Source organism: Carcharodon carcharias, chromosome 8 (genome assembly GCF_017639515.1).
Source record: "Carcharodon carcharias isolate sCarCar2 chromosome 8, sCarCar2.pri, whole genome shotgun sequence".
NCBI classification, from domain to species: Eukaryota; Metazoa; Chordata; class Chondrichthyes; order Lamniformes; family Lamnidae; genus Carcharodon; species Carcharodon carcharias.
Genome location: NC_054474.1, coordinates 36,655,064 through 36,680,496, shown reverse-complemented (window position 1 = coordinate 36,680,496; position 25,433 = coordinate 36,655,064). Strand labels below are relative to the sequence as shown.

Genomic DNA, 25,433 nt, shown 5'->3' with positions numbered 1-25,433 from the left:
AAGATTAAATATGAGGGTAAACTAGCCAGTAATATAAAAGAAGATTGCAAGAGTTTTTTTTAGATATATAAAGGGTAAGAGAGAGGCAAAAGTGGACATTGGACTGCTGGAAAATGACGCAGTAGTAGTAGTAGTGGGAAATAAAGAAATGGCGGAGGAACTGATAGGTACTTTGCATCAGTCTTCACGGTGGAAGACACGAGTAACATCCCCAAAGTTCAAGAGAGTCGGGGGGCAGAGGTGAGTATAGTGGCCATTACCAAGGAGAAGGTGCTAGGAAAACTGAAAGGTCTGAATGTGGATAAATCACCTGGACCAGATGGATTATAACCCCAGAGTTCTGAAGGAGATAGCTGAAGAGATAGTGGAGGCGTTAGTGGTGATCTTTCAGGAATCACTGGAGTCAGGGAGGGTCCCAGAGGACTGGAAAATCGCTAATCCCTGTTTAAGAAGGGAGTGAGGCAAAAGATGGGAAATTACAGGCCGATTAGCCTGACCTCGGTCGTTGTTAAGATTTTAGAGTCCATTATTAAGGATGAGATTTCAGAATACTTGGAAGTGCATGGTAAAATCAGGCAAAGTTAGCATGGTTTCATCAAGGGGACGTCATGCCTGACAAATCTGTTAGAATTCTTTGAGGAGGTAACGAGTAGGTTAGACAAAGGAGAGACAATGGATGTTATCTACTTGGACTTCCAAAAGGCCCTTGACAAGGTGCCGCACAGGAGGCTGCTCAGTAAGATAAGAGCCCATGGTGTTAGAGACAAGGTACTAGCATGGATAGAAGATTGGCTGTCTGGCAGGAGACAGAGAGTGGGGATAAGGGGATCCTTCTCAGGATGGCAGCTGGTGAGAGTGGAGTTCCGCAGGGGTTAGTGTTGGGACAACTTTTCACTTTATACATTAATGATCTAATGTGAAGGAATTGAGGGCATCCTGGCCAAGTTTGCAGATGATACAAAGATAGGTGGAGGGACAGGTAGTATTGAGGAGGCAGGGAGACTGCTGAAGGATTAGGACAGTTTAGGAGAACGGGCAAAGAAGTGGCAGATGGAATACAACGTGGGGAAGTATGAGGTCCTGCACTTTGGCAGGAAAAATAGAGGCACAGACTATTTTCTAAATGGGGAGAGAATTCAGAAATCTGGAGAGCAAAGGGACTTGGGAGTCCCAGTCCAGGATTCTCTTAAGGTTAACTTGCAGGTTGAGTTGGTAGTTAGGAAGGCAAATGCAATGTTGGCATTTATTTCGAGAGGACTAGAATATTAAAGCAGGGATGTGCTGCTGAGGCTTTATAACATTCTGGGCAGACCACATTTAGAATATTGTGAGCAATTTTCGGCCCCGTATCTCAGGAAGGTTGTGCTGACCCTGGAGAGGGTCCAGAGGAGATTCACGAGAATAATCCCAGGAATAAAAGGCTTAACATATGAGGAACATTTGAGGACTCTGGGTCTATACTCAATGGAGTTTAGAAGGATGTGGGGGGATCTGATTGAAACTTACAGAATACTGAAAGGCCTGGATAGAGTGGACGTGGGGAAGATGTTTCCATTAGTAGGAGAGACTAGGACCCGAGGGCACAGCCTCAGAGTAAAGAGAAGACCTTTTAGAACAGACATGAGGAGAAACTTCTTTAGCCAGAGAGTGGTGAATCTATGGAATTCATTGCCACAGAAGGCTGTGGAGGCCAGGTCATTGAGTGTATTTAAGACCGAGATAGATAGGTTCTTGATTGATAAGGGGATCAAAGGTTACGGGGAGAAGGCTGGAGCATGGGGTTGAGAAACGTATCAGCCATGATTGAATGGCGGAGCAGACTCAATGGGCCGAAGGGCCTAATTTCTGCTCCTATGTCTTATGGTCACTAAATTACAAAACGGGTTGGCCTGTTTGATCAGTTGTGCTGCGAACAGGAGGCACATGATACAAGGTGAAAAATTAGGCCAAACACTGGAACCCAGGAGGGTTGAAACGGTTCCAGAAAAGCCACGTGAATCTTTCTTTTCAGAGTTAAACAAGGATCAGGAAACTCACAGGGTCCTCGTTAGCATCAAACAGATCCTCACCGAAAGCCCGAGTCTATTAATGTCAGTAGACTCTCACTCCCGCGCCGTCATCATCCATAATCCTTACCCCGATCAATGAGGGAGTACCCAGCTGAGAGTATACCTTACATTTGATCAAGTCATTGTTAAAGCAGGGTGTTGCTCGCAAACATCAAAGATGTTTTTAAAAATCAGTGCGAGGAAGAAGCTATAAAGTTTAGAAACAGCTGGCAATAGTTTGAATGTTGTGAGTTTCTGTGCTGAGAAAACAATTTATTTTTTAAAACAGAGTTTAAAATGTACTTGTAGAACTGTGAGAAGGCCACTTTGTTCCCAAAATATAAAGATAAGCCTGTCTGGCAGAAATCCAATTTGAACTTCTCAAAACATTTGTATCAGAGCGAGCTAAAGAAAAATGGCAAACATTGAAATTAAAGACACATTTGACTGACTATTTATTTCAAATTGGTTAAGTAGCGAAAATCGGAACTTGAAATTTTCTGAAGGAGAAAAGGGATAGATACAAGATGGGTGAGAAATGGCTTATGAAATTCTAAATTGTTTCAAAATAATTGGAATTTAATCTAAAATTTGGGGAAGTTGGAGAAAAGCTAACTAAAGAAGCTAAAAAAGCAAGTTTAAAATGGAATAATAGAAAATGCTTGAAAAACACAGCAGGTCTGGCAGCATCTATGGAGAGAGAAACAGAGTTAATGTTTCAAGTCCGTATGACTCTTCTTCAGAGTCTGGGTTCTGCCAGGGTCATACAGCTCCTGACCTCATTACAGCCTTGGCTCAAACATGGACTGCAGCGGTTCAAGAAGGCATCTCACCACCACTCTCTCAAGAGCAATTAGGGGTGGACAATAAATGCTGGCCTAGCCAGAGATGCCCACATCCCATCAGTGAATATAAAAAAAATGTTATTGGGCTGTAATGTTTCTCCAGGGCTCGTGAACAAGATAAGATGGTAACTACAGCATATGTAAAACAGTATGAGGAAATGATTGAGGGTAGGAGATAGGAATTGGAGTAACTCACCTTGAGTGCAGTTCAACAGAATATATTAATTGGGTATTGATGTATGTTCTAGTGAAAGGAAAGTGTACATGAGATGAATAAGGCGATATCTCTTGGAGAAATTTGTGTCTTTATCAATGCAGATTTTAAGACTTTGACAGTCTGGCCACCACCTGAGACATCTGGACCAGACAGGGGGAGATAAGCAAAAATGCTGAGACAGATCCTTTGAGAAGACAACTTGAAGGTCAGGAAGAATCATCAATTGGTATATCCTTTTAAATACAATGAAATCCTGGATGATGAAGCTGATTGGCAAAAATCAACAGCACGATAAACCTTCCACAAATGCAAACCACCAAGCCTGATAAAGTGGCGTGTGGCGGAAGGAACACTGCCCAAATAGAAAATTTGGGGGGAAAAAAATCACTGAAGACCACATCTAACAGATAGGGAAATTGTGAAGTTACTGACTTGAGAGAATACATGGTGCAGCTGACTGAAGAATGGATCCCAAACTTGCTCAGCTACTTGACAAACAGCGTGTCATGAAATGTTTAACATGGCCTGAAGAGTAAGAAACAGTTTTAAGTGATCAAGGCACTGACACTGACTTTAACACAATTAAGATGGTCACGGTCAGAAGTAAAATTAAAGTAAAAATAAAAGTAATTTTGGATTAGGACAATTGAAGGCAAGGGAGAAATAATATTTAATAAGACTTATCTACAGGATGGATACAGGTGAAGGGAGAGCTGGAGAATCTTTTAGGTTCAACATAATCAGTTGCTTTAATTATATGCATTTATATGCTAAAAGCTCAGAAATTAACAGCACTCCTGCAAAAGAACAAGGATATTTTCCTCTCAAAGTTTTTGGAGGGGGATGTGGTGCTAAGATCTGCAGCTGCGGAGCACCAAACCAAGTCGATCGTAATCAGATAATTTTAATAGCTTCTGTGTGTTATCTAAGATAAGTAATCAAGAAATTATGGAAATTTTAGAAATAAATACGTGAGTTGAAAATTAGTTGTGAGAAGTCAATAAGGATATTTCCTTCTCAAAGCGGGGATCTGTAAGAAATTGGGGTCTTTAATAAACTGGTATTTTTTGCATAGTGTAGCATTTTATGAGCTACGCTAAAAACCATTGTTTCTTGATCTGGAAAGGCAATTTCTAAACAATTTGACTCCTAAAAATTCCCTGGAAATGGCAAGGACACTTGGTTCAGGATGCCATGTTGACATTCCAAGCTGCTAGGATGGTATCCTGTGTACACCCTTAACTATGCAAGCGTTTAGAAAGTTCCAGGATATGACCCTCAGTATGATGTAAACTACAAAGACGACCTCGAGAAGAGTGGCAAACAGTGAAGGAGGTATCCACCCTAACATTTTGGGTACCTGTCCTGTACCCATTGGTCAGTAAGGTGTGAATAGGTGATTCACACTGGGCAAGCCCCCAGCCCCCAGAAAATGGGTTATTAACAAGCGCTCAGGGACAGGGAGCAGTCTGGTGAGGTGGCAGTGTTCATCAGCTGGCTGCATTCTTCAGATGGAAGAGGAAGAAGGGGAGGAGGAGGAAGGGCGAGGGATTCGACTAGGGAACAGAATGCTGTTATCACAAGCTATTGAGATCAACACATGCTCTGTGCCAATCGTCCATTCGTCCCCTGGGATCAGTAAACTGCTCAACTGTCATGAGTCGTATACCTTTTCTGTCTAATTAGGTAATGCGTCATATTTAAACTGTTGCTCCTTAATAAACTTAATAAACCATCTTAAAATTACTTCTGAATAGTCGACTGCCTATCTTAGGTATTTATGGCCCCAAATTCAAAAATCTACAGTAGCTTACCTTTGCCACAGTCACATAGGATGTATTTGTGCTTTTGATAGAGTCATTTCAGTACTGTGGCACAGGGGAAACCTGCTTGGAGTGATTCAAACATGGAAATCCAGGAAAGAAAGGCATAAACTTAGGAGATGACAACACATTCAAAGACTTTGAAGAGGAAAGGAGGTGGAAGATGGAGTGGCAATTTACAATGATGGAAGGATCAAGGTTTGTTTTTTTTTGAGGATAGGGCTGATGATAGCAGATTTGAAGGAGAAGAAAACAGCATCTGAGGAGAGAGAACCATTAATATAGCATCTGACATGGGAGCCAGGAACAGATGTTGGGTGGTCAGTAGTTTAGTGGGAATAAGGTCAAGAGAGCAGGAGGTGGGCCTCGTGGCCAAGATGAACTTGGAGTCTGCATGATGGGACATAGAAGAGAAACATAAAAGGATACGTTCAAAGTAAAAGTAAAATACTGTGGATATGGGAGATTTAAAATAAAAACAGGGAGATTTAAAATAAAAACAGAAAGTTGTAAAAACTCAGCAGGTATGGCAACATCTGTGGAGAGAGAAACAGAGTTACCGTTTCTAGTCCAATATGAATATTCTTCAGAACTGAAGAGGTAGAACTGCGATGAGTTTTATGCTGTTGAAGGAGGAGGGCGGGGTGGGGTGGGGTGGGGGTTGTGGCACGAGGGTCAATGTTGAGTCCAGAAGGCTAAAGTGCCTAATCTGAAGATGGAGGCGCTGTTCTTTCAGCTTGCATTGGGCTTCACTGGAACATTGTAGGCAGAGAACAGAAAGGTGACCATGACAACAAGATGGTGAATTGGAATGGCAAGTGACAGGGTCATGCTTGTGGACTGAACAGAGGCGTTTTCTAAAACGGTCACTCAGTCTGCATTTGGTCTCCCTAATGTAGAGACTGCATGGTGAACAGTGAATACAGTATATTAAATTGAAGGATGTACAAGTAAATCACTGTTTCACCTGGAAGTAGTGTTTGGTGCCTTGGACATTGGGGAGAGAGGAGGTAAAGGGGCAGGTTTACACCAACTGCGATTGCAAGGGAAGGTGCCTCATGAAGGAGATGAGATGTTGAGGGTGATAGAGGAGTGGGCCAGGAAGGACATTGTGTTTAACAATTTCAGACCATGAACTCTGTCCTCCATTTTGAATTTGTTTTTGCCAACAGCCAGTCTGTATCTTGATTTTGCTTGCAGACTGAGCTGACCTTTGTTCTGTTATTGATGCCTACTCTGGGCCTATGCTTTATTTCTTTACTAAAGCCATTAACACTCCCTTTGCTTTTTGTCCCATGACATCTTTGACATTTAATCTCTTCCGCACTCTAACCCATCCCTAGCCTTCTCTTTTGTTTTACCTGACCCTCCCACCTTTTTCAACAGCCTAAAACCCATCACATTTCAACCGCCCTTCAGTTCCAAGGAAAAGTCATATTGGATTCGAAACATTAATTCTGCTTTCTCTCCACGGATGCTGCCAGGCCTGCTGAATCTTTCCAGCACTTTCTGTTTTTATTACACACTCAAGACTCAGGCGGGCAGGGTGGTTGGAGGGAAGGAACCTTCGAGGAAGTTTGGGCTTATGGGCTATTAGAAGGGAGGGAAATGGCAGAGACTGTAAATCGGATGGTCTCAATCTTAGTGACAAAGAAATTGATGAGCTCTTCTCATTCATTGTTGGAGGTGAGGGTGGAGGAGATAGGGAAGCAGGATTTAAGAACACCGTTTGCAGTACAGAAAATAATTCTGCCATTTATTGTGTATTTCCTTGCCTTGTTTGCACTCCCCATATATATTACTTTACATAAACCTAATTTATTATACCACGAAAAGCAAGGGACTGAATACTGAACCAATGGTAACATCCTTCCAATCACATAAAAAAATCTGTCGATCATTAACCTTGCCCCCTGCCACAAAGGCAATTTTGGAGTCAGTTCATCACTTTCCCTTGAATCTCATTGGCTTTTGTTTTCTAACCAGTCTTCCATGTAGGATTTTGTCAAAGGCTTTGGTAAAAATCATGTAACCTGCATCAAATGTAATTCCTTCAAATAACCCCCCTTGCTACTGCCTCAAGAAACGTAATCAAGTTAGTCAGACACAATCTTCCCTTAACAAATGCATACTGACTGTCCTTGGTTAATTTATGCCTTATACCTTCCCTTAGAATTGTTTCCAATATCTTGCCCACCATCAAGGTTAGGCTGGCTGGCCTGTAATTAATTAAGAATATCCCTTCTGTCTTTAATAAATATTCACAATTCTTTTACTTTTATGCAAAAATTCTTTTGTAATGTGACTGTGAATCGCAGAGGACACAGTTAAAAGGAGTGAAATTGCACTCTGTGTTGATAACAAAAGCATTAACACATTTGGTAAAATACATGTGACAAACACATGACATTGAGAACATACAACTGCATTCCTACAATCAAAGCAATTTTACTCTCTAGAGTGTTTTATCTGTTCATTAGGTTTTAAATACTCATATCAGTCGCACATATTAATATATATGATATAGGATGTTGTCACCTTTTCAATCATGTCTTTCAAGCCATTTCATGTGCCCTCTGTATGTCTCCAGCACAGGGGTACAAAATCAATTGGCAATAGAGAAACAATTTCTGCAATTTCCCTAGCAAAACTGGAGGCAATGGAAATCGGGGGGAAACTTTCCACTAGTTGGAGTCATGCCTAATACAAAGAAAGATGGTTGTGCTAGTTGTGATTTTTGGAGGTCAATCATCTCAGTTCCGAGACATTGCTGCAGGAGATCCTCAAGGTAGTATCCTAGGCCCAACCATCTTCAGCTGCTTCATCGATGACCTTCCCTCCATCATAAGGTCAGAAGTCGGGATGTTTGCTGAAGACTGCACAATGTTCAGAACCATTCGCAGTTCCTCAGACACTGAAGCAGTCGATGTCCATATACAGCAAGACCTGGACAATATTCAGGCTTGGGCTGATAAGTGACAAGTAATGTTTCCGCCTCACAAGTGCCAGCCAATGACCATGTCCAACAAGAGAGAATCTAATCATCACCCCTTGATATTCAATGGAATTACCATTGCTAAATCCCCAACTATCAACAGCATGAGGGTTGTCATTAACCAAAAAAAAATGGACCAACCATATAAATACTGTGGCTACAAGAGAAACTGGGAATTCTGGGGTGAGTAACTCACCTCCTGACTCCCCAAACATGTCAACCAACTGCAAGGCACAAGTCAGGAGTTTGAAGGAATACTCTGCACTTGCCTGGATGAGTGCAGCTCCAACAACACTCAAGAAGCTTGACACCACCTAGGACAAAGCAGCCTACTTGATTGACACCCTATCCACCACATTCACTCCCTCCACCACCAACACACAGTGAAAACAGCATGTATCATCTACAAGATGCACTGCAGCACATGGCCGAGAGAGGGGAATGCAGGCTGTGTCAAACACAAGGGCCAGAGGGTTAAGGGGGGCCCTGAGCTCATTTTAAGTGGAATTCTCATGTCATCCAGCCTGAGCAGCCAGAGCTTCAGCCTGAAAGACCTGAATTAAATAATCAAAACTGTCAGGTGGAAGGTTCTGATCTTTTTAAAGCTGGCCTGTCAGGTCAGTTTCACTGAGTTGCTGCACTGCTGCTTCTCATCTTCAGGCAGCTTTGTGGTTGTCATGAAGAGATATTAATGTATATAATGTTATTGGAAATTATTTTTTTATAAATAGAGGTTTAGTCTGTGTCTGTGAGTCTGAGCGTGTGTTAACTGGATTAAAGCCAGCTAGCCTGGGTTCTTTGATGTGTGGTAGTTTTGTAATGTAAACACTAAGGTAGAGGGTACATTTGCATTTTATTGAATAGAACATTCAAGAGTGGGAGTGAAATGTTGCACCTAGCTAGGAGACACCAAGCAGTGTTTACATTACTAATAAAACTGGTACTATGAAAGGGGTTCTAAGGCCTGTTAATACAATGAGAATTTGCATTCAAAGAGAAAGGTTGGGTATAACAGAAAGGGGTTTGTGTGTGCAGGTCAGAGGCATATAAGATCTAAGCCTATAAGCCTACCACCGTATCTGCAAAGGAACCAAATTGAAAGGTTTGAATCCTTTTGAATTCGCACGGTGAAATGCTTTGTCCGGTGTCTGTTTAAGTCTTTTGGTTATTGTTGCCTTAGTAGAGATTAATTTGGGAATTTGTTAAAAGTTATGACAGTAGTAATTTATAGCCATGTGTATGTGTTTAATTTGTTGTAACTTAATAAATGTTTCACTTTGTTTGATATAAAAGCCTCTCGTGACTTGGTGGTCTTACTCCTGAATTTAGAGCTGCAACTCAAAACATACCAATTGAAAAAATAGGTTATGACAGTTGTTTAAAGTTTCCCTCTGGGATTTTAAATAACTCAGCCTTTACAAAACTGCTGTCATAACAATGGTTCTGATTGTTTTTTTGAAAAGGCCGCCAGAAAACCACAAAGCTGGCCAAAGGTCAGCAGCAGTAGCACAGCAACTGTCATGAGAATTCGGTCGGTTGAAAAATGGTACATGAATTCCCTGTGATTTTAGAACCAATTGAACGCCTTGTGCCAGTGTGGTGGTGGTGCGTGTGTGTGTGTGTGTGTGTATGTGTGTTTGTGTGTAGGGAGGGGCGGGGTGGGGGGAAAGGGTGAGGTGGTGTTCAGGGTAGGGGAGGTTTGGCAAAGAGAAGGTGGGGAGATTGGTGGGGAAGTTGGAGACGAATTGGGGAGAAGGGTGGAGGGCAGTTGGGCAGGAGATTGGGGGTTGGTTAGAGTGGGGGAGGGGAGGTAAGGCTGGAGAGGGGGTCGGGGGAGGTTCGAGGGGGCTTGGGGGGAGGTTGGAAGGGGGCTTGGGAGCAGATGCTGATGGGGAGTTGGGGGGGAACAGTTGGAGTGAGGAGTTGGGGGTAAGGTTGGAGGGAGGTTGGGATAAGAGGTTGGAAGGATATGGGAACGGTGGTTGAAGAGAGGTGCTGGGGATGTAGGAAGGGAGGTTGGAGGTGGGAGCTGTTGGGGAGAGTTTGGAGGAAGGGTTGGGGATGGTTCGGGGCAAGGTTGGAGGGAGTTTTGAGGATTGGTTGGAGGGAGAATTGGGGTAGAGGTTGAAGGGGGCTGGAGAGGGAGGTTGGAGGAGGCTGGGGGGGGGGTTGGAGGGGAGTTGGGGGAAGTTGGGAAGGTTGGAGGGCGTGATTGGGGGGTTGAACGGTGGTGCTAGGAGTAGAGTTTTGGGGGATGTTGGGGGGAGTTGAGAGGCAGCCTTTGGGGGATCTTGGAGGTGAAGGGTTTGAGGTAGGTGGGGGGGTTGACATGGGGCTGGGGGGGTTGCGGGTAAGTTGGATGGGGGGGTTGAAGAAAAGGTTGGAGTGGGGTTTGGATGGGGGTTGGAGGAGAGGTTGAGGGAAGGTTGGAGGTGGATTTGGGGGTTGGGTTGGAGTTAGGAAGGTGTTTTGGAGGGAATTTGGAAGGGGTGGGGGAGTATTTGGAGAGCAGGACGAGAAGGGAGGTTGGAGGGAGCTTCGTGGGGGACGTTGGGTGGAGGGGAAGTTGGAAGGTGGACAAGGGAGGTTAGAGGGATTGTTGGGGTGGTAGGTTGCTTGGGGATAAATTGGGACGGTTGGAGCGTAGGGGCGCTGGGAGGTTGGGAGAGTGGGTTGGAGGGGGTTCAGGGGTTGGGGGGAAACCTTTAAGTTTTAGTACCAAAAATTAAATACTGTACACATCTCAAAATGAGAAACAGCATGTGGAGGAATTTTCCCAGAATTACACTAAATGCAGTAGCGGACGGATGAAATGGAGTCCTATCTGACAACAAAATGGCAGGTTTTCACGCCGTTATCTTTCCGAGCTTGCCTCATTATTTATTCACTCCTGCGAAACACGCTGTTTCCATGGCGAGCAGGCCCTAATGCGCCCGCTCGCCATCACGCCACTGTTGCATTGCGCCAGCTGCCATTTTTAAAAAGACAGCCGTCAGCAAAGTGCACATCGCCACCAGCTCACCACCACTGCCTGGGCAACATGGCCAGCAAAGGCAAAAAGACTGCAGGCCCCACTTCAACGACGGGTCCTTTGAGCGGCTGCTGGATGCCATGGAGGCCCGCTGGGATGTGCTCTAACCCCGCTCTGGCCGCAGGATGGGTAGCAATATCACCAACATGGCTTGGAGGCGGTGGCAGCGGTGGTCAGCGTGAATGCCCTGCAGAGGAAAACAGCCACCCAGTGCCGCAAAAGGATGAATGATCTCCTCCATTAAGGGTAAGTCATCTCTTTTCGTCACTCCCAACTCACACATTCACAAATCCATCATAGATCCACCGGGCCCTCACTCGCTGCCAGTACAAGGGACATCACTGTTCACTCTTTCACACAAACTGTCATTGCCCTCATCCCATCGATGGGACCACTCACCACCCACACTGGCCAGGCATACTTAACATCTGGCCCAGCAGGTGCCCTGATACACTCTCCCCATCTCTACCCATGCAGGACAAACTGGCTCACAACAGGAGGGAAAGGTCGCAGACAGGTGGAGGGATGTCAGAAATCAAAGTTCTGATAGAATTTGAAAACAGAGCCATCCAAGCTGGTCAGCGATGACCAGGACCAGTCCTGTGCTGATGGTGAGGTCAGCGCTGCTCTACCATGTGAGGATCCAGCAGTGCAACATCCATCAGACAACCATGCCGTGAGTGATGTGTACTCTTTCACAGGCCACTGCCATGCACTAATTATCTCCCCTTGCTTTCACAGACACATCTGCCAAACAGCCGACAGAGTCCATGACCCAGGACCTCCAACAAGCTCCGAAGAAACCTCTGAAGAGGAATCTGAAGGCACCCGCCTCAAAGTCCCATCACAGAGCTCACCCACACGCTCCACCAGCGTAGAGACACTTAACTCGGTGGGATCTAGCTTTAGAGTAGCCTCAGGATCACAATCTGGTGACACATCAGTTTCTGATCTACAGCATGGAGAGGCAGGGAATTCCTGGAGGCAAGAGCATTGCTGAGTCCGAGTCAGATAACGAGCCTCTGGACTCGGTCATGTCACAGTTGCTGGAGCTGCAAAGGCAAGCTCGGGAATATCAGGAAGGAATGTCCGCTGCACTCCTCAGATTGCAAGGCATCTTCAGGTTGCAGTGATAGCGCCGGCATTGCAAAGCACTGAGGTTAACACTGGCAAGATGGCGGCTGCCATGGAGACCTTAGTCCAGGACATCACTCCACTGCTGTGCTAACTCTATCGCTGATGCCATAGTTGGACTCCAATAGTGTGTACGTGAGAGGGGTGCTGGGAAGCTTAATCTCACTCCAGCTACCCCTTCCGCTCAGAGTCAGCCAGGGGCCCTCAGGTACCCATAGGGAGGAGGATCAGCAGGTCCACACTCTGGGGCCATCCATCCAGGCAACTCTGGGAGTGACCAGCCCATCCGAATCCTATCTGCCTGTGAACTCAGCAGATCCAGCTTCTCAGGCCGAAGAGGGTGTCACTGACACACAGCAGGACCCTGAAAGCAGGCCGGGGCACTCCACATCTTGGCCCTCCAGAGGATGCCTGCCAAAGTCATCACAGACAGGTTGTCACAGTCAGCAAGCTGCCTCCACCTCTGCTGTGGATGTCTGGGGAGCACCAAGACAGGGTTAGGAAAGTGAGGTAAAAGTAATTGCACAGCCTGGCCATGGGTATTGATCACTTGTATATTCTGTTCACTAATGTCAATAAACTCCTAAGATTGTCACCCTGCCTGTGGTTCCTTGTTCTAATGAGCTGTGTTGTTGTCACTCAGATGTGAAACCTTTCTGCACAAGATAAAAGGCAGGTATCTCAGTCCAGGGCCTCTTCCCTGTGCTCTTTGTGGCCTTCAGACCACGATGATGGTCTGGCCTCACACTCCCTAGAATCATTACTGATGCCTGCACCTTGGCGGTGCTGGTCATTGCTGCCAGAATGTAGTGGACAGGTGCCACAGAGTTCACTCATTCTCTGTGTGTGCTCTCAGCATCTTTAAGGTGGGGCTGGCCCCCAACACACCAGCATCTGCGACCAGTGATACTGTGCACCAACTCCTGAAGGGCTGAGGTGCTGAAGGCAGACACAGCATTAGATGCATCTAAAGTTTCATGGCTGCGCCTCTGATATGGCCCTGACCATGGAGCACAAGTGAGCTGTCCTCAGCCAGACAGGAGTCGGACATTCTCAAAGGCCATGTGAAAATTTGTGGAGTGTCCTCACTACATGTTGTCATTATCCTTCTGCGATCAAGTGACTATTAGGGCCTCCACTGCAGCTCCAGGGCAGGAACATTCTCACAGAGGGTAATGAGCTGTGACAAGCCAGATTAGAGTCAAACATTCACAACTGTGATGTGAGGATCTACAGAGACACCTCACTGCATGTCGTCATCATCCTCCACAAATCTGGCAGCTATGAGGGCCTCCCGAGTGCGCCTGCCTCACCTAGCCAGTAAGGGAGCCTTGTCCTTGTCGGGAACCCCCTCACCCTCATCCCTGTTGGCGTCCTCCTCATTGGAGGAGACATGCAGCTCCACCATCTCCTCCTCCACCAGCTCCTCTCCCTATTGCAGCGCCAGGTTGTAAAGGGTGCAGCAGACGATGATGCGTGACACCCTCTGTGGACTGTATTGCAGGGCTGCACCAGACCGGTCCAGGCACTGGAACCACATTTTCAACATCCCGGTCGTCAGCACCACAAAGTTGCGAGCTGCTGCATGAGCCTCATTATAGCGTCGCTCTGCTGCAGTCTGAGGCCACCGCATGGGTGTCATCAGCCACGGCCTCTGCGGGTAGGCCTTGTCCCCACGGAGCCAACCTTGCAGCCTCTGTGGACCCTGGAAAACTACAGGGATCTGTGAGTAACTCAGGATGTAGGCATCATGCACACTCCCTGGAAGCCATGCGCATACCTGCAGGATGTGTTTCTGGTGGTCACATACCAGCTGCATGTTCAGTGAGTGGAAGCCCTTGCAGTTGATGAAATCCACTGAGTGTAGCGACGGAGACCTGAGTGCCACATGAGTGCAGTCAAACACTCTCTGCACCTGTGGAAATCCCGAGATCTGGGCGAATCCAATGGTCCTTGCTTCCTGGCTGTCCTGGTCCCGGGTGAAATGCACAAAGTTGTGTGCCATGGAGAAGATGGCATCTGTGACCTCATGGATGCACTTGAGGGTGGTGGATTGTGAAACCCCACAGAGGTCACCTATTGAACCCTGAAAGGAGCCACTAGCATAGAAATTCAGTGCCACAGTCACTTTCACAGCTACTGGCAGTGGATGTCCTCCATGTTCCCTTGGCAGCAAGTCCTGCAGTAAGTGGTAGATGTGAGCCACCAGGTCCCTAGACATGAGTAGTCATCAGCGACACTGGTTCTCAGTCATCTGCAGGAATGGCAGGTGGCGTCTATTGACCCTGGGTATCATCAGGCGCCGACTAGCCACGGCTCACTGTCGTTCCTGGGCAGCGTATGCGGGAGCCCCTGTTGCCCCTTCTTAATACCCCTGCTGCCCCTTCTTCGTGAGGTTGCTGCTCCTGACTTTGTGCAGTCAGGTGCCTCAGTAACTCTCTCCTCCAACATCTACAGTCTCTGTAGGCCATCAGGCATAGGGGGAGGTGATGGCATAGTAATCCAGAGATCCAGTGTAATGCTCTGGAGATCTGGGTTTGAATCCTGCCATGGCAGTCGGTGGAATTTGAATTCAATAAAAATCTGGAATTAAAGGTCTGATGATGACCATGAAACCATTGTCGATTGTTGTAAAAACCCTTTTGGTTCACTAATGTCCCTTTAGGGAAGGAAATCTGTCGTCCTTACCTGCTCTAGCCTACATGTGACTCCAGATCCTCAGCAATGTGGTTGACCCTTAAATTCCCTCTGAATTAGGGGGGGCAACAAGAGATGGGTAATAAATGCTGGCCTAGCCAGTGACTCCCACATCTCATGAACGAATAGAAAAAACACACACACAGCTAGGTCACCAGGATCCATGATCCTGATGTGATCCTCCTGCAGCATGAAAGACAGACAGAGAGAGAGAGAGAGACCTGGTTATCATGGGTGAACTTAGCACCTTTCCTGGTCCCTGTGTGACCACCCCTTAATGCTTCCCAGAGAGTGCTGGTCACCCCTCAGATGGCCAGAGATGAGTGCCCATTCTATGGCTGCCCTGTCAACCTGTGACATGGGGACACTGGTCCAAACCGGGATGCTGAGATTGCAAGGGGCTGTGAACATCTCCGGCAGTGACTGCTATATGGCCAGCATTGGCGAGGAGATTGTACAACGTGTGCAGTCCAACTGCTCCGCGATCCAATAAAATGGTGGTGGACTTGAAGTCTGTGCCAGGGGTGGGGGGAGGGTGTGGAGCACTTGGTGGCCCTTTAGTGCCTCTGTGTTGCTTGTATGGGTGGGCAGTCTAGGATCCTGACCCCAATCATATCACTGTGCCTGCACCTGATCTGTCTTAGTTGCAGAGGCATGGTCAGTTTATATAGGTGCTCCTTATGCCTGACCCTTCCCTCCCCCCACCTCGATTGCCTGTGCGCGAGTTGCAGCACCTGACCCCCCCCCCCTCCCATCTCAGCAGTCGCCTCCGAGGCTGGCCAGCACTTGTTCCCCCCCCACCCCCCCGAACCCCCCCAGCAGTCGCCTCCAGGGCCAGGCATCAGTTTCTCCGCCCCCTGGCACCCCTGAGACCTATAAAGAACAGGTGAGCTGTGGAGAACGCTGCTGCTCACTCACCTCAGTTCCCCCAAAATGAAGGCTGCCAAGTGCACATTGCCTGTGTGCTGTTGTGAAACACATCGGTGTCCTTTCCCGCCGACGTGGACGGACGATACGGGTGGGGTTCCAAGAGCATGGCAGGATGGCCTTTCAATTATATGCTAATGTATTACAATTAGCTCCCCGCCGGCCGATAGCGGGAAATGCAGCCCACCATTGGCAGGCTGAGCAGAAGATCGCGACCTGCCTTCACACCGTCGTGAAGTGTGTCCTGCCATATTTTCCACGCACTCCACCTTTCAAGCCCACCGCCAGCGCATCAGCAGGCTTGGAAAATTCCGCCCCATCTAATTAAAACTGACCTTCTATCCTGCTTTACCTGCTCCACGCCGCCCCTTTCACACCCACCCTCCCAAGCTCAAACAATATAAATTCCATCACATTTCCACTTCTCTTTAGCTCTGAAGAAGAGCTGTGCGGACTCGAAACATTAACTCTGTTTCTCTCTCCACAGATGCGGTCAGACCCCTGCTGAGTGTTTCCAGCATTTTCTGTTTTTATTTCATATATCCAGCATCCGCAGCATTTTGCTTTTATATTATGGCATATAAATAGCTGTCCAAATTATCATTATATCCTGAAGCAGCCACAATTCTGATGACATGATATACCAGAGGCTTGAGAATCTTGGGCCTCATCAAAGTAAACGTAAGAAATTAAAAACCGGGAGTGAGCACAACCGGGAGTTGACTCACTACTGCCCATTCTATTACTCTTGCAAGGTCTGGAAATTAAATCCTTATTTGTCACTAAGAGTTGCTTAAGGGAATGTTTTACAATCTCTATTTTACCCTAGGTTCACCCCACCCTGCACTTTCCTGTTTAAAATCTCACAGAAGGTGGTCACACTGTGGGACTAAGATTTCTCTGGGGTTGAGGATTCATGATCATCCATTGTAACTTGGGCAGAAAAAATCTATTGAAATCTCAGAGAAACAGCATAAAGCATTTTTATCATAAAGACTTAGATGCTTCTAGAAATGATTTTGTTGTCACGCACTTTTTTTGCTGTTCGAGTTTCTTATTTATTAATAACATTTTTCGCTTAATTTGCCTGTTTTTATCACACCTCAAATAACAATTAGAATTTAAAAAAATACTATTTGCACCTTTATTTAGTGCAAATGTAATGCAATATCATATGGAACCAGTGGATAGGCCATAAGTTCACAGTGGACAGCACAATTGTACAACAGTGGGTTGGCAGCAGAGAAGTCAGAATGGTAAGGTTGCATTAGCTAGAGTTGAAGTGTTTTGTAGTGAAATATAGTGATTTCTTTGTAGCCACTTTCCTAACAGTTGATTGCTCTGTGATTAATTATCCTTAGAGAATCAGCATTGGGCCTCCAATTTCACCATTGCTACAGTCACTCTGCCTACTGCATGTAGGTATAATGAAAGAAATACAAAACCTACATTTATACAAAACCTTTCACAATGTCTCAAATTGCTTTACAGCCAATTAAGTCCTTTTGAATTATAGTCACTGGTATAACATAAGCATAGATGGGAACACCACCACTTGCAAGTTTCCCTCCAAGCCACATGCTATCCCCACTTGGAACTATATCACTGTTCCTTCACTGTCGCCGGGTCAAAATCCTGGAGCTCCCTTCCTAACAGCACTGTGGGTGTACCTACGCCACATGGACTGCAGCTGTTTCAGAAGGCGGCTAACAACCACCTTCTCAAGGGCAATTAGGGACGGTCAATAAATGCTGGCCTAGCCAGCAACGCCCACATCCTGTGAAAGGATAAATAAATTTAATAAGTAAATAATAGTCTCAGAATTGGGTCAAGTATGTAAGGTAGGGAGGGGGGAGAACCCAGGGAAGGTTGTAGATGCTGGCTGGTAGAAGTGAGAATTCAGGCAGCAGGAACCGTCCGGACCCCAAGGGAATGGTCCTCAGCATTAAAGTGGGTCATGGTTGGTCAAGAGGAGAGAAAGTCTGGGGCAGAGGAGGCTTAAGGTTTTTTATGGGACTGGTGGAAGTAAACCTCCTGGTTTACAAGGAATCTATTAAAATTATGAATAAAATTACCTTGTTTCTCGTCTGGCCTGGATGCAGGCAGCAATAGCTTTCCCCAGTGTGGTCAGTATTCTGCACAATTTGCATGATCTAAGATTAAAATCACTTTGCGTTTTGAATGACCTTATCATCCCCGGACATTTGAAAATATGTGAGTACCCCACCTGCCTGCAGCAAGCACCTCACATGTCGCCTGAAGCCCAGGAATTAAAATAGTGGCCACTGGAAACAAAGCAATGTGGTGAGTAATGTACTCAGTTCCTATCTTAACAGCATCCCTTCCCCACCTGTCCTTTTTCTTGTCAGATGTGGAGAGTTGGGCTCAAGACTTTGCCAAAGTTGAATAAAGAAAATAACTCACCTGTCTGATAACTGTCCACAACAAAAAGAACCAACCAGCACTCCCACGAAGAAAACTAACATAGAAAACGGCCCTTTCCAGTCATTGTCACACACCAAGTCCCACTGAAATGTAAAGAGAAATGAAAAATTCCATATACGAGGTTTGGGGAAAATTACAGAGACACCATTTTACTGCATTGGATCTAAGAATGGAAAGATTCAGGATACACAGAAAGCTCATTTGTTTCACCAAGACTGCTAAGACCCAAGACTGTCAGCCTGGGCTCAGTAGCAACACTTACGTCTAAACCTGTGGGTTCAAATCCCAATGCAGAGGCCTGAGCACATAATCTAGGCTGACACTTTAATGCTGAGGGGTGCAGCATTCTGCTTCACTTGTTCAAATCTGATCCCATCTGCCCTCTTAGGTAGGTGTAAAATATTCCAGGGCACTATATGAAGAAGAGCAGGGTAGTTTTCCAATCAACTTTATTCCTCAACCAGCATTACACAGGCAGGTTATCTGGTTGTTCATGTCATTGTTGTCTGTGGTAGGTTGCTGCCACATTTGTCTGTGGTTTCATTAGTTGTGAAGTGTTTTGGGACATACTAAGGACATGAAAGGACATATAAAAGGAAATTCTTTCTAATTACAACAGACAATAGACAATTGGCATTGTGTGGAATCTCCCAATTATATTACACCTTTTGAGGGAAACAAATAAAACTTTCCAAGGCAGAACAATGACATTTTTTCACATGGCTTGAAAATAATAGAGCAAAACTCTACAATGTCAACATTGATCAACTGGCTTTCACAGATAGAACTTTTATAGATACAGCAAGATTGGGAGAATCATAATCCATATGTCAACTATAATTATAATAAACTGACACATGTAATCATCAGTTCTATTCCCAAACATATTGTAACCCAACTCGTCATTTATTTTGGTCTTTCCCTCATTGATTTTCGTTAAAATATCTCTAGACCCTTGACCAATGCTGATTTAGATTCTATAGGTGCAGCCTTGCAGGCTCTATCTGCTACCTTGCTCAGTTGGCTGTTCATCATGTGTGAAACTTGATAAGGGAGTTATTATGCTATTCAACAAAGGAGCTGAGCTTGATCTACATATATACTTTCCAGCTGGAGTTACTGACTAGCAAACAGACATTGAAGACCCAGTAGACTGTTCCTCTACCAAATTCAGCACATTGTCACAAAAGCAAATTGTTGCAGATGCTGGAAAACTGAAATAAGAACAAAAAAAGCTGGAAAAACTCAGTAGGTCAGGCAGCATCTCCTCTGTAGATCGCCTCCTCATCCCGTCCAGTTAGCATGCACGCACACCCGGCATCCTTATTTGGCCTGTAATACGCTTGTTTACACTCTCTCCATCTGTCTTTATGCAGATCACGCACAATTAACGGGAGAGGTCCCAGACTAGGGGTGGAGTGCCGAACATCAAGGTTCTCACTCCGTTCGAGAGTCACATGTTGGAGCTGGCTGGAGAGGATGTGGACCATTCCTGCAGTAATGGTGAGGTCGAATGCAAGCATCCACATGAGGATCCCACACCAGATCATCCCTCTGTCAACACTACTCTAGTCCACTGTCAAGCTGCCAAGCACTAATAATCTCCACTTTCTCCCTTAGGCACATTTGCCACATTACCCTCAGACAACCTTGACCCCAACCTCAGCACCTTGTATGAGGACCCTGAGGGCAGCACCATTGAAGACCCATCATGGCACTCACCAGCGACACACACATTGGTGGGACCTAGAGATAGAGCAGCCTCAGGATCACAATCTGGTGAGCACAGTGCACAATCTGTTCCACTGCAGGCAGAGGCAAGCGAGCTATCCTCAGCCAGACAGGAGTCAGGTGTTCACAGAGACAATGTGAAGATCTATGAAGTGTCCGCACTACATGTCATCATCATCCTCCTGGAATCTTGCAGCTATTGGGGCCTCCACTGCATCTCCATGACATGAGCCTGAGCACTGAGAATATATGCCATCAGTCACACAGGAGTCAAATGTTCACAGAGGCAAGGTGAGGATGTTAGGACTGTCCTCAATACATTTCATCATCCTCCTCCACAAATACTATGGCTATTTGGGCCTCATGAGTGCGCCTGCCTTGTCTGGCCAATGCAATGGCCTAATCGCTGGCATTCTCGCCTTTGAGGACCTCATCGCCTTTGACATCCTTCTCATTGCAGTTCTTCCATCTCCTCCTCATCCAGGTCCTCCCCCTATTGCAGCACCAGATTGTGCAGTGCACAGCAAGCTACAATGATGCACGACACCCTCTGGGGACTGTATTGCAGTGCCCCACCAGACCTCTTGAGGCACTGGAATCTCATTTTCAATATGCCAATCGTTTGTTCCACCAAAGTCCGGGTTGCGGCATGAGCCTTGTTATACCGACTGCTGCAGTCTGAGGCCGCCGCATGGGCATCATCAGCCATGTCCTCTGTGGACATGGGGCCAATCCAGGCACCAACCCAGCAACCTATGTGGACCCCGGAAGATGTCAGGGATCTGAGACCTGCCAAGGATGTAGGAGTCGTGGACACTCCTTGGAATTGTGCACAGACCAGTAGGATGCATTTGTGGTGGTCGCAGACCAGCTGAACATTCAGCGAATGGGAGCCCTTGCGGTTAATGTAATTGACTGCTTGTTGCCACAGAGATCTAAGCGTCACATGAGTGCAGTTGATGGCACCCTGCATCTGTGGAAAATCAGAGATTGCCACAAATCCCAGTGCTCTTGCTTTTTGGCTTTCCTGTTCCCAGGCAAAATGCACAAAGTTCTGTGCCTTCACAAAGATGGTGCCTGTGACCTCCTAGACGTACTTGTGGGTGGGGGCTTGCGGGATCACCTGTGGATTCCTGGAATGAGCCACTGGTGTAAATATTGAGCACCCCGGTCACTTTCAAGGCCACTGGCAGTGGATGTCCTCCACGTCGCCAAATCCTGCAGCAGGTGGTATATGTGACCGACCAGATCCCTAGATATGCGCAGTCTTCGGCGACACTGGTTCTCAGTCATCTGAAGGAATGACAAGTGCCATCTATAGACCCTAGGTCTAGCAAGGCACTTATGAGCGACGGCTCACTGTGGATTTCCAGCTGCATGCACAGGAGGCCCTGCCACGCCATTATCTTGAGGGCGGTGCTCCTCCCATTGGCAAGCCAGGTGCCTCCATCGCACTCTTTTCCTCCTTCTCTGCTCCCTGTAAGCCATGAGGCATACCACTAGATCACCAAGCTCCATGATCCTGATGGTCTCCTCCTCCAGGATCAAAGAAAGAGACGCATATGTTAGCATATGTGTCCAAAGGACCTCTCTTGGTTATGTCTCAAGGCCCCTTCACGCATGCCAGAGAGTGCTGGCCACCACTTGGATGGCCAGTGTGTAATACACTTCATGGTTGTGCAAACCACACCAACCTCCACCCCACTCCGCTGGAGTGTTTGGCGGTGGCTTCGGCCACTGGACTGCATGTATGGTCTCAGCTCAGGCGCAGGCATTTTCCTAACCCACGCTGCAAGGCTGCCCTGTTAGCTTGAACCATGATGTCCTCCTCCTTAATGTCCTACAGGCGATCCACGCAAGGTTCTGTGCACTCACCTCTGAGTTCCCCTCGAAGATCAGCTCGCCAGGTGCATGCCTTTTAAAGGCAGTCATAAGTCACGCCGTTCTGAAGTCACGCTAACGTGGGAGGTAAATTTGAAATGGGGGGATGGTTCCAGTGCTCAGGCACAATGCTTCCGACGTTGGACAGTGGGAAATGCCGCCCGCCATTGACGGCCAGAGTGGACGACTGCAAACTGGCTTCACGGCGGTGTAAAACCAATTTCTGGCCTTCTCGTCACATTGTCCGCTCATGACGGCCATGATGGCCGCCGCCAATGGGAGCAGAAAATTCCAGCCAATGTTTCAGGTCAATGACATCTCATCAGAACAGAATGTCATTGACCTACAACATTAATTCTGTTTCCCTCTGGAGATGCTGCCTGCCCTGCTAGATTTTCTAGGCATTTTCTGTTTTTATTTCAGTGCATTGACACTTAATTGAGATCAGTGAATCTGGTATTGATATGTGGTTTGTTCAGTTCAATCCCAAACTAAATAGTGCACTCACCAACTGAACCGCCAAACCTAGAGCTAAAGATTTCTAAACAAGTTAATCATTCCTGAATTGAATTTAATTTGATAGGAAACTGTTCCATGATGCTGCATGTCTGTGGGAAAAAAGAAATCTACTCTACTGTTGCTAAAACTTCAAACTTGCCTCTCAGCATTTCTAAGATTAAGATTGGTTTCCAGCTTGTTATTCCACTCGCCACTGAAAACAAGTTAATTTGTTGAATAACCATTTCATAACTTGAATCTTGCATAAACTACAAGTGAGGACTTGAATTTTGAGTAAACTTTTCATTCAGCTGAATCCTGGGATGAAGGGTTTATCTGATGAGGGAAGGTTAAGCAGGTTGGAATTAAGCTCATTGGAGTTTAGAAGAATGAGAGGTGATCATATTGAAACGTATAAGATTCTGAGGGAGCTTGACAGCGTAGATGCTATGAGAATGTTTCCTCTTCTAGGGGTTGTAATTTCAAAATAAGAGATCTCCAATTGAAGGTAAAGATGAGGAGCAATTGGCTACCACTGGAAAATACAGCACTGGGTCCCACTGGCCTCCGAAGTGCGCTCGCCCTCCACTTTCCCCCAGCGGTGGGACACGTTCCACCTCCACAGAATTCTGCCCATTGTCTTCAGTCCCCACCACAAACTGCTTTCCCTAGCCCTCAACACCTCCCTCTACTTGGCAACTGTCTGAGACTGAACCAGGTTGTTCACAGCCTTATTTTCATATTTAACCCTGAGATGAGCTTCTGACCACACCTCCACACCACCACAAAGACTACCTGTTCCCAGCAACATCACCTGACTCCATCTCAGCTCATCTGCTGCTGAAACCCTCATTCATGCCTTTGTTACCTCTGGACATGACTATTCCAATGCACTCCTGGCCAGCCTCCCAAATTCTACCCTCTGTAAACTAGCGCTTTATCTAATTCTCTGCTGCAATGTCTTAATTCACAGCATACCCCATTCACCAATCAATCCTGTGCTAATTGCTCTTATTTAGCTCCCGAATAAGCAATGCCTTATATTTAAAAATTTCATCCTCGTTTTAAAATGGCTCCATGGCCTTTTCCCTCCCTGTCTCTGTAACCTCCTCCACTTTATAATGATCTGAGATATCTGGGCTCCACTAATTCTGCCTTCTTGACTGTTCCCAATTTTACTCACTCTATCATTGGCAGCCATGGCCTAAGCTCTGGAATTCTCCCTCCCTCAACCTCTCTTCTTCTCCACCTCTGTTTCCTCCTTTGAAATGCTCCTTCAAGCCTACCTCTTTGATCTCCTTATGTAACTCAGCGCCAAATTTTGTTTTACGAAGTGTCTTCCGATGTTTTACAATATTAAAGGTTTAATAAATACATCCAATGTGGCAATCAAACAAATACATGCAGGCCTTCATTATTGCCTTGCCCACTATGAATGCCACCTTCAATTGGATTGATAAAACTATAGCCATAGCTATCTATCACCTTGCAGCAAAGTTCTCTCTAGCTCATTGCCAGCAGTGAAGCGCAGTTAGTCCATGAGAGGGATGATGGTGAAAGCGGATGTGGAAGTGAGTACTTGACTCAAAACGCTTCTACTGCTCACCCATACTCCCACCACAGTCAATACTACCTCACGTCGCGATTACCAAGTCTGCCGGTTCACAGCTGCAGATGGGCTCCAAAGCCCAGATGACATTGGCCACAAGCATCTCAACAGTCAGAGCAGAGATCTGCGCAAATTGCCTCTACCTCTGCTGAAGGTGGAGGGGTGGCACTATAGGTACATATGTGCTAGGAAGAGAGCTATAATGATTTGCAGTTGCAGAAGGTTAGGCAATTGAGGGTGTTACACAATACTAGAGCCACATTAATAGCATTAGTTTCCATCCCTTTCCTGCGTTGACCATTTTTGGTTGTTGCTGGGTAAGTGGCCTTTTTCGCTCGGGATGAATGACAAGGCAAACTTGCCAATGAGCAATGGAGCCAATTAGCTCAGATGACTGAGTGTGATGCAGAATAACATCAACACAGGTTCAATTCCTGTATCAGCTGAGCTAATTCTTGGGGACTACCTTCTTAACTTGCTCATTGTGATATCATGGCATAGGCCAGGGATGGGCAAACCTTTTGGCCAGAAGGCCACATCTAGGCATGGAAACTGCATGGAGGGGGCGGCCATTAATGCTCAAGAGTTGAACAATTCAAATAAAGATAATTGTTGGTACAATTAAAACCAAAACCATTATTATTGATAACATACCATCATAAAATTGCATTGTAATAGTTGCATCTTTGTAGTGCCTTTTTCACACCCTCTGGACCTAATGTGAACAATATAGGTTGTCACCCCTCTTCACAAAGGCATCATAGTCCAGTGTCATTCTTGTTGTGGAAATCAGCTAACTGGGATCTGTAACAAGATTTGTTGTATTTCAGTGGGCAATTTTTTTTGTTTGCGCACATAGATAGAGCTAAACAAAGCAAGCATTTTCTGTGCCTCCTCGCGGATGTTTGGCAATTTAGATTCACTCGGAAGCATAAAGCTCCTTCAGTTTCTCTGGGTTGTATTTTTCCGTGAAATTGGTGTTTTAAGATTGGAAAATTCTATTATGTCAGCCCTTACTGTTATATCCTTGCATTCTCTAGCTCTCCAGCATGACTGCAGTATTATGCTGATAAGCAGTTTAGGGGAAACTTTCTCTTACTTTTTCATGATTACATGGGGCAGAATTTTGCCCTCGTCGGGCGGGCGTGGTGGGCATGCCTGGGAGCAGCTGTGAAGCCGACTGCTGCCCGCGATTGGGCCCGACATGGATTTCATGCTTGCTGGCCAATTAACAAAGCTGCCTCAGGGATCTGAAGCTATGTAACCATAAGAAATAAAGACATGAAAAATAATGAAAACACGTCCCTTCATGTGAATCTGTCACATAAGCAGAGACATGTTAAGCATCAGTGTTAAAAGTTTATCATGTTTTTTAAATCGCTGGCTGAAACCTCACCCCGCCCATGGATGAGATTTCACCAAAAATGCAAAGGCCGCTTGGCCTTTTCGCCCGCCCACCAACCGAACAGTTGGACAGGCAGCAAAAAATTCAAGTCAACTAACTAATTAAGGGCCTTAATTGTCAGCGGGCGCGCTGCCAACTCCCACACAT

General features: G+C 46.1%; 1 protein-coding gene across 1 annotated transcript in view; it reads right to left on the bottom strand.

The window, feature by feature from the left end:
• LOC121280733 (solute carrier family 22 member 5-like) overlaps positions 1 to 25,433 on the bottom strand; it is a 160,272-nt gene that overhangs the window by 99,095 nt on the left and 35,744 nt on the right. The window contains exon 2 of the mRNA XM_041192868.1: positions 18,142 to 18,245. Within this exon, the coding sequence (XP_041048802.1) occupies positions 18,142 to 18,245 (104 nt within the window). The remainder of the gene's footprint in view (positions 1 to 18,141; positions 18,246 to 25,433) is intronic.